Consider the following 9,448-nt stretch of genomic DNA (forward strand, 5'->3'; position numbering starts at 1 on the left):
GATTATGCTCGCTAGACCTGTACATCGATTTTTGTAGGATTTTTTATTGATTTCGATTAGATTTTGTTACCGATTTTTGAGTTGTTCGATTGATGATTAACGGCAGATTCACTATTGTGTTTTAATAAAGGAGTAATTTATATAAACCCTTTTTAGATTTTTTTGTTATTTCTTTCTATTTTCTCATACATATGTTAAGACCCTGATAAAAAAATATTCTTCCCAATGATACATTGACTTCAGAAATGCATATATATTTTTAAATTCTTTTTATTTCTACAATTGATTAATTTCCAAGCGGCGCCGAAAATAATAATAATAATAATAATAATAGTCATATTGTTTTAGAGGATGATTTTTGTGGGATATATCTTTGAATAAATTCCACCGATTATTCATTTTCTGTGAATACCGAATTTTTGTAGCAGAAAAAATCGAGGGAATCCATTAATATTAATAATTATCGAGAGAATCTCTTCAAAGTCATAACTAACATCGCCATCCTCTGGAGCAGTATGATTTTGATTATTAACACCTAGTAAAAGTCATCTGAAGAAATAATAATTTTATGAAAATACATTTTTCTCTCACGTCAATGAATCTTTGCCGAGAATAATTTTTTTTTCTCAGTACGGAATATTTAAAGATCACTTTCACATACATGTGCTCCGAAAATGTTAATAGAACTTAAACCAGAAAAAATAACTTGCCCCCTCCCCCTCCCTCTCCACCCGGCCAGCCAAACTTTTCAGATCAGAATTCTAAGAGGAAAGTGAAAATTTATTTTTACATTTTCATATTTTCCTATTCTGTAACAATTGTAATGCGGCAAATGTATCAGTTTCGCCTTTGATTCACATGACATGAATAATATAAATGATATAAATATACAATGAAAAAAAATCGATGTTTAAGTCCACAAACTGGTCTAGAATGTCCCTGGGGGGAAAAGTGACTTTTCATCATAATTGGATTTTTTCACCTGTAATCAGGTCATTCGCAAGTTAAAAAAAATGTAATGGATTATAAACGTATGTTCCACGCACAGTGGGCGATGTCTTTCGTAATTTTGTTGAAATTCATGTAAAACTCAATTCTCTAACGAGAAATCATTACCTCCCTCGGTCTACGTGATATATTCCACATTCCTCCAATAATTATCTCCATAATCCACATCGTCGGTTCTCCGGCAATGACAGTCGTGTTTCATAGTCCTCACCCTGGCCGTTTTTATTATCTCAAAAAATACATTAGGTATTTCTTCATATGGGGAATAAATGCCTGAACTCCACTCACCGGATCCCCGCCTGTCACTGAAGCCGAAGGCAAATAGAAGTAATTCCACGGTGTTGTTCATGTTATCTGAGACAGGATTAGTTACCCCCGTGCAATTTTCATGGTCATCAAAAATATCCGCTGGATTAACTTCATCTCGACGAGAGAAATCAGTTGAAAAGGACTCCAGGGACCAATCGAGACCAGCAATAATTTCTTTAATCATCTCCACCGACTCCATCTTCATCACTTGCTTATTTTCTTCCCTTATAATCTCCCCTTCACACCCTTCGTCATTCGAGAATCGACTCGAGTATTTGCGTAATTTTTCCATGTCCATCTTCACTCTCTGCCGATCCTCCCACAACGTCTTCTTGTTATACGCCTTCAGGGCCTCCATTTCCACCCTATCAGCTCCTTTTCCTCTCGCCTTCAATCCCTGAATCGATTTCTTTCGATTACTCACAGTCCCGGTGATTATCATTCCATCTAGGATCCAACTTCTGCTCGATCCCAGATCATTGCTGAGTTTTGATGACTGGCAATCGTAGGACTGATTGTAGTACTGAAGAGTGGACTCGAAGGAGGATCCGATGATCTCCAGTCGCCTCCTCCACTGAGTCGAGTCAATTTTTATCGATATCTTCGATGTCTTCGGCACTTGACCCACAGGATTCTTGATAATTGTCGTGCAGGAGTCCTCGGCACCAGTGTCTTCCCCAGAAGACCATCTGGAAGACTCCTCGTCGTTGTATTGATCCAGGAGGTTTGTGTAGTTGCTCAGAACGAATTTATTATTCATCTTTTTAAAAAGCCAGTCATGATGTAGAAAAGATGATTGCGGAGGCGTAATTGGCTCTGAGTACCGATCCATGACCTCTTCTTGGTCATCCTGCATTGAACAATCACATGATGACGTTGAACCTTCGGTAATTGACTCACGAGAGTTTCCCACGTGATGCTGCGCTTTTTCTGTGACGGAGAAATCGATTTCTCTTTTGTCGATTAAAATTTTTGATAACGATTTTGATGGTCGGATGATTGTTGACTCCTGGGGATGGGAATAGTTTATCAGGGAGGTCGCTCTCTTTGGGGGACCAGGGCTGGGGTTCAAGGGCTCTCGAGGGTAGTAGAAATTCACTGTCTGCATGGGCAAACCTATTATCACATTTGGATGCTTGTAGACGATCGACGAGTCTCGGTAGAAGATCGAGGTATTGAGTCTCGGTAATTTTCTACGATTTTTCATTTTTAGTTCTGTGTAGAATGAACTGAGGGTGAACCAGTTATACACAGCGGGGGCTGAAATTAAATTTTCATCAAACTTTTCTCTTCGCAATTAATTGTATAATCGAACTATAATCGAGAATATTTTTTCGAATACATAATTGCCAAGATGAATCTATAATTAATAAACATTTTAGTGACGTCATAATTTCTCAACGGGCTCTAATAGACTTGCTAAAATTTTGCATTAAAAAATTGATTGATAGCGTAAATGTAAGATGTGCAAGTTAAATTACCAAGTGTCGCAAATTTGTGGATAAAAAATTCGCACAATAAATAAAAAGACAGATGATTCTGCAGGTACAAGAGGACAACAACCACGAAGACAATAATTTCCAGGACGAAGTTCTTGACAGCACTCATCGCCAACCAGGGAACCAGTAATCTTTCCCGGCATAAAGTTAAAATTGGATAGAAGTTTGCGATGTAAGTTGCTGTGTACAGGTGGGCTATTATCATCCGCGTCATCACGACCCACTTCAGGACTAGTAATTAAGTGTAATCAGGGGACACAATATATTTCTTTATAGGTCTTTTTTATTGCTATATCGCTGGGTTTAATCGGCTCACCGGTTTTAACGCACTCCTCGTAGTTGGGAGTAGCGTTTTCCGGGGATAATGGCAATTTCGAGATTTCGACGACCTGGTGCTGCCAATCGAAGTTCAGCCAATCCCGTACGCTATTTATCTGGAAATTTTAGCGGTTGAGAAGCTTGAGGGCCCATTTCAAATTTCAATTTTGCGTAATATCTCGGCCTCTGACTGGAATTGCGCAATTTTTGTGGGGAATTTTTTGTAGATCATTGCGAGAGCTGGCGAAAATTCTATACATAAATTTGGCTATCCCCGGTAGATACCGAGATATTGAGCAAAAATGGAGATTAGGCAGTCGGGAAAAATGATTAACTCACTACGCCTAAGGAATTCATAATTGCGAGGTCTCCCTGCTGCGAGAGTACTCCTGATAAATGACAATAAAATTTCAAAACCAGCGATACAAATACCAGGAATATCTTGGTTCTTGGGATTTCGAATTCTCCCACTCCGTCTTCCATAAAAGAGTAAAATGTTAACTTGTGTAATTTGAAGCTTGCGAATTTTGATATATTTTTTCAATGTGTCAAAAAAGATCAAGGTTCAGCCATTGTGAACGATCCTCGATTGTTTGGGATTATTTTCTGGAGGGATTCAGAACTGGAATAATCAAAACGACCAGCGAAAATTTTCAACAACATTAATTGTCACAACCATCGTTTACATCACACTTTTAGCTTGAAGTAGGAAGCAACAAATATTCGGAGTATTTTATTTAAATTCTCAGTGGTCGAAATGCTGATAGCTTTTCTGTTGTCTTTGGAGGTGTGCCAGAACTTCGGAAAGGGACTTGGAATCAAGTGGAGAATAGGCACATCTGTAATTATAAAAAATAATTTCATGAGCAAAGCAAAAATACAAATCAAGATTGATTTTTATCAACTACTCATTTATCTTTAAAAATACTGCTTTGAGGTGAAAACATTAAACGACTTTTTTGTAGCTGATTAAAATAATTGAGGATTAAAGGTAGATTCTTTTCACTTACTTCTGGTCACAAATGGAATGTGATCGTCTTCAACACCGCCATCAATGGAATATGGCTGGAAGTAGGTTTGTTTCGGGCGATTACAAGAAGAGTTAACGAACAAGTTTAAGTTCCCCAGGTGCTTTTCTGCATTCATGAGCTGATGGTACCATTTCTCTGTATTGTCGAAATAGTTGTAGAATTTGGGATCTGGAGCACCGAGCAGATCCAATAGCACCAGTAGATCCTGAAAATCATTCCATCTTACATCCCCGGATCTTCAAATACTCCTCATTTATTCATGTGAATCTCTTCTTAATAAATAATCGATATGGCGAACAATTCCATTATATAATGTCAGTCAGCATGCAAATATCAAATATCAAAAAATAATATTGCAGATCCGTCCTCGTGAATCAATTAGGCAGTAAAAAATTAACTCACTATTTTATCCAGATCTGTAATATCTGATTCACTCCCAATCGTGTTAATCTTCTCGTGCCACTTCTTGGCTAGATGTCGAGATCCATAAATGGAATCTGTGGGTCCCCAAGTCTGGAAAGCTTCCTCTCCATCAAAAAATATAAACATGAAGCTCAAATTTGTCTGGAAAAAAGAAATTGACAAACAATTTTCAAAATCTATAATTCCCTTTACTCGTACATTTTCCTTTCATTTAAGAATTAAATAAACGAATGACTCAAACCCTTTTTAGTGGCTCTAGGTATGTTTTCATGACTGCAGCTAAGTTCATCATCTGAGCACACGGGACTGCACTGTCAGTTGCCCCCACGAAGTCGCCTTCTCTCGTGTATTTTGAATCATAATGGCATGCCAACGTTAAGTATCTCTGTGCACCGCCATTTAATTTAGCAATAATATTTCGGAACGGTAATCTCCCTAGATTGGGCGTGGTCGCCTTGAATTCGTCAACTTCTGTGGACCATCCCAGATTGTCCATATAATTCTTTATGTACTGGAGAAAAACGAAATAAATGACATCAGCAATGAAATGAAGCAATACCCGGAAGAGAATATTATCGTTTAAGTTCAAGGGTATTATAGTGATCCAGTACTATTTTATTCGCAACCAAAAGATAGTGACTCTTGGATCGGAATTCCCCTCATTCTATGTCAGGAGCGTAGTGATGAAGTGAGATAATTATGGGATTAGAATTTTTTTTTAATTTCCCTTTTATCTTTAAGACTATGAATTTAAGATGGAGACACTATAAAGCGTTTTTATAGCCGATTAAATTCCCGACAAAAATACCTCCTGAAGATTCTCCCACAAACGATAGTTTTCGGATCAATCAATATTAAAAAAAAAACTGTAAAATCCACTCATCTCACTTGTACTCCTCAATTTAAAGACTTTTCTCCGTGTAATTACTTGCATAATTGAAATAATCAGCTACTGAATTCCAATTATCTAATAGAACAATAAAAATAACTGAAAGTGAAAATAGATCACGTACATCCCCAACTTCTGTATGCTTAGGTGTTCCCACAACCCTGACAACACAGATTTCATCCAATATTTCATTCAAATTCGTTGTGTTTGACAGCTGTGACACCAGTTCCACTTGCTTATCACTGAGAGAGCTTGCCTCGTGGAGTAACTACAAAAAAAAAATTATAAGAAATACATGAATAAAATATTTTTAAAAACGTGGAGAGGCATTATGAAAATTCAGCAGTTGATGAGATTGATCTGTAGATGAATTTCATCTCACCTTCTGACTACGAAATGAGTGGATGGCGGTATTCTGCGCAGCTGCAAGATTCCATAGTACTACAGCAACGAGGATAAAATTAATGCAACCTCTCCGCATGTTTCTTCCTTATAACCAGTCAATGGTTTTGTGCCAACTGAATCCACTTCCGACACCACCCGCTATAAATCCCACTCTCTATTCCTACGTCACCCAGAGCATCGCTCTGCCAAATGTCAACAACAATAATCCAATGGCCGCCATTTTGGTACCTCCAAAGAATGCGCCGGCGCAGACGCGCACGCGTAGATGTGCTGCAGACGAATTGTTGACACCTGTGGCTGTTGTGGCTTATACCTTTCACCATGGACCTCATTTTCTAGTCACTCATTAAGAACCAGACTATTTTTACCATCTCCCAGAGAATTATTTCACATTAAGCGAAGTCTTGACCTTTTTAAATATGCGAGTGATAAAATCATGGGGAAATTTGCAAATTTCAATGAAAAAAGTTGGTGTTCTCGACACGTGAAAGAGGTTTCTCTCATCATGAAGGAAAATTGCAGGATAATGAAGATTATTTGAATTATGAAGTGAACTATTTTTTCTCGATATTTCTTTCTCGAGCGGAATAATTTAAATAATTCAAGTGCTTGGGAGACTCATGTCTGAGGTATGATTGGGCTTCCGGTGAAATTGTGAACCCCGACAAATTTGTCGAGTACGAAATTTCACGAAAATTATTTACCACACGCAGAGCTGAATGACGTTTAACGAATGTGATTGCAGTCATTCCCTACGACAATTTTGTTGATTTTCCAATTAGTACATTCAAGTAGTATTCTAGTCAAGATTGCTCATCAGTTATGATTATTCAGAGACGAGTCCAAGCAGTTAATTAAATTTTCTTTCTAGTCCTCGTAAAGCTGAAAATGAGAGATAAGGTTTTTAGAATTATGTGATTTGAAATTAATGCTCATTTCTTGAACTACGACATCTGTCGTTCGGTCTCGTCAATATTAAAGTACTTGAAGTCTCCGTACATCCGAAATGGTAAATTGATCGATTTACTCAAGCGCAAAATATCTCATGAATATTCAGTATCCACCTCTTCAGTAAATTTAAGTACAAGGCACTTTATCCTAAACTTACTCACCTGTGAACACAATGAAAAGATAATACTTTCTTGCACGAAAACATGAAATTCAATATTTTTCGTTTTATTCTCAAGATAACTTCTCTATACACAATGTCTTTATCTATTATCCACTTCAATGAATACAAAACAACTCACTCAATTCCAATAGCAATCTGGTAAAATAAATGGAATCGAATTCAAAGTTCAAATCGATTTGAAAGCATTAAAGAACTGTTTCTGTCGGCGATTGTATTCCGAAAAATGCTCTCTTGAATATTTTTCCTAAAATCAATATAAATCAAAACAATAAAATTCGATTCATCTCACTTTACCAGGTCTCTCCCTCACTGATTAAAAAAATGAGTACAAATAAATCAAACTACCCTAATGTTAAAATAATCATTACCTAACCGGTGCGACGTCCGAATTAATGAGTAGTTGGAACTCTGGCACCCTAATATAATTCCCTCCCTCAAAATTTAGTAAATAGTCAAATGAAAACAATAACGGATTACATAACGCATGAAAATTTTCTCGCCAACTTGCGCAATGAAACTACATACTTTTGAGCAATGAGAGTCGAATCGAGGATAACTAATTAATGAATAATCCAGTAAGAATTATCAGGTAATTAATTAACCATCAATAAGAGATTGAAATTAGTGTCACGTGAAGGAGACACGAACCAATCCCTCGTAGTTATCCCCTCAGAGCATTATAAATATCAATAACACATCGAGAAACTCCACGTTCTTACAAATATACATAGGAATATAAAAAATTGTCGTAGATTTAACTCGTTATCGTGGAGCCCTCCGAACACTTATTTGTAGTTTTTTAATAGTATTGTTTAGTCAGTTCGAGTCTCCCTCTTCGTTAACGAAAGTTTGCCCTGGGACATCATCACCGAGGTCGTTTCGTGTTATTTTTATTTCTCCTCGTTGTAAATATTGCAAAATTCTTCCTCATTGAATTCAGGTTTTCTCCTCAGTAATTATATGGCCCGTATTGCGAGCCGTGATAGTAAGGGCCAGGATATGCTGCGGGTGCTGGGTATCCGGCATAAGCGTACTGCTGTTTTTGTGGGTAAACTGAAAATTTATAGAAGAATACGTTAAATCAATGATAATAAAGGATAACAATAGCTTATACTTGTCTAGGAGCTACAGGCAGAGTCGTGGAATTTATTGTACACATTTTTGATTCAATTCCGATCTTTTTTTAATTTATTTTAATTTTCTTATATTCTCGATAAATTCTTCAAGCATATCCATGGATTATAACTATTTTTTGTGATTAGGTTATTATTTCAGAATAAGACACAGACCATTTTAAGATTTTATAATTATTAAATAATAATAAAACGTAAAAACAGAATATTTTTTCACGTCAATTTTATTAACGCTCTTAGCAATTTGTAAAAAACTTGAAAACGGTAAAATATCGGTCATAACTCCTTGAGTAACGAGAAATTGAAAAATAAAATGAATTCTCACGCTATTAAAAACTTTGGAGATGCAATTAATTTCAAAAGTCTCAGAACTCGCAGTCTAATCTACACTGGGAAAATATTTTAAAATGTTAAATGGAAAAAAATGTGTCTTTTGGATATCCTTAAAGGTGAAGAGAACAATTGACTTGTCCTGTTATGGTTCATTTATCCACAACGATTATTCCCCTGAAGATTTATTTTTCAATCCGCGTGACACGATTTTAACCGGAAGCTGGAACAGCCGAGGAAGAACATTGTGGATCGGTTCAATTACATTGAATTACATCGCATGAGTATAATTCATGGGAGATAGCATATGGGAGTACTAGCCATTCATTTGGGCGAGTGTGCCACTTTCCATTTGGTTCACACAACCCTCAGTAAATGCCAATGTATTATTTTACATTCCGGCATTGAATTACCGACGATCGAATAAAAAAATGTTGTGATGAATTCGATCAATCGTGCGCAAACGGAGACGATGTAGAAAGTCTCTTCCCAGAGTCAGAGCGTAACAAAATTACACTAATTCAGGGTAAACAGAGCGTAGGTGCGGCTTGGAATTACACACCTCGCTAAAAAAAATTATCGAAATGTTTTTTGTTCAAATTCTTCGAAAAATTGCGGGAATCATTTTTCGAATTTTCCTTATGATGCCAATATAAATTAAAAGAAAAAAACTTGATTGAGAATTATTGAAGATTTGATTTTAAAAATTCGCTTTGTTTTCAAAAATGATCCGGAATTTGATTTTTTGAAAAATTCTGTAATTTTGTATTTTTTTCCCAGAAAATGTTCCAAAAATTATCCCGCAGCTTCCGGAATTTTTCAAAGATTTTTGTCAATTTTTATCTAAAAAATTTTCCAAAACAATTTTTGTTTGACAAAAAACTTTCCCTAAAAGTTTTTCAAACACTTTCCACAGATTTCCGGAATTATTTCCCTGTAATAAAATTGTTTTATCCAGGCATCGTTAATAG

The 9,448-nt window shown here is 36.3% G+C and overlaps 4 protein-coding genes across 9 annotated transcripts in view; 1 reads left to right on the forward strand and 3 right to left on the reverse strand.

Annotated features, from left to right (window-relative positions):
* Nucleotides 1–134, forward strand: part of LOC105271120 (L-dopachrome tautomerase yellow-h) — a gene marked incomplete in the record, with an annotated part of 17,434 nt that extends 17,300 nt beyond the window's left edge. The window contains 1 exon segment of the mRNA XM_011312474.1: nt 1–134.
* Nucleotides 1–3,785, reverse strand: part of LOC105271119 (uncharacterized) — a 9,441-nt gene extending 5,656 nt beyond the window's left edge. Inside the window, exons 1-5 of one of the 6 annotated variants that reach the window (XM_011312469.1) lie at nt 3,474–3,785; nt 3,133–3,250; nt 2,799–3,047; nt 1,117–2,577; nt 318–982 (exon numbers count right to left, since the gene is read on the reverse strand). In XM_011312469.1, coding sequence (XP_011310771.1) covers nt 1,127–2,577; nt 2,799–3,047; nt 3,133–3,250; nt 3,474–3,617 — 1,962 coding nt within the window. In that variant the 5' untranslated portion in view covers nt 3,618–3,785 and the 3' untranslated portion in view covers nt 318–982; nt 1,117–1,126. Of the gene's footprint in view, nt 1–317; nt 983–1,116; nt 2,578–2,798; nt 3,048–3,132; nt 3,251–3,473 lie in introns of those variants that run through there. The other 5 variants (XM_011312470.1, XM_011312471.1, XM_011312473.1 and 2 more) reach the window with 5 other exon arrangements.
* On the reverse strand, nt 3,781–6,117 carry isoQC (iso Glutaminyl cyclase). Its single transcript, XM_011312466.1, has 6 exons — nt 5,860–6,117; nt 5,602–5,745; nt 4,830–5,099; nt 4,568–4,729; nt 4,145–4,370; nt 3,781–3,973 (listed from the first exon to the last, which is right to left on the reverse strand). Exons 1-6 carry the CDS (start codon nt 5,956–5,958, stop codon nt 3,822–3,824), a joined length of 1,053 nt encoding a protein of 350 aa, XP_011310768.1. The 5' UTR covers nt 5,959–6,117; the 3' UTR covers nt 3,781–3,821.
* A 920-nt stretch (nt 6,118–7,037) lies between these two features.
* Nucleotides 7,038–9,448, reverse strand: part of LOC105271121 (uncharacterized) — a gene marked incomplete in the record, with an annotated part of 14,219 nt that continues 11,808 nt past the window's right edge. Inside the window, 1 exon segment of the mRNA XM_011312475.1 lies at nt 7,038–8,067. Coding sequence (XP_011310777.1) covers nt 7,964–8,067 — 104 coding nt within the window.

This window comes from Fopius arisanus, unplaced genomic scaffold (assembly GCF_000806365.1).
Source record: "Fopius arisanus strain USDA-PBARC FA_bdor unplaced genomic scaffold, ASM80636v1 scaffold00102, whole genome shotgun sequence".
NCBI classification, from domain to species: domain Eukaryota; kingdom Metazoa; phylum Arthropoda; class Insecta; order Hymenoptera; family Braconidae; genus Fopius; species Fopius arisanus.

What these genes read in the sequence shown, in the direction of transcription:
- isoQC (XM_011312466.1), bottom strand. Translation starts at nt 5,958, where the DNA reads ATGCGGAGAGGTTGCATTAATTTTATCCTCGTTGCTGTAGTACTATGG. An exon ending in ACCTAGAGCCACTAAAAAGG is followed by an intron (nt 4,730 to 4,829) that starts GTTTGAGTCATT and finishes TCTTTTTTCCAG; the next exon opens with ACAAATTTGAGCTTCATGTT. An exon ending in CATTCCATTTGTGACCAGAA is followed by an intron (nt 3,974 to 4,144) that starts GTAAGTGAAAAG and finishes TTATAATTACAG; the next exon opens with ATGTGCCTATTCTCCACTTG.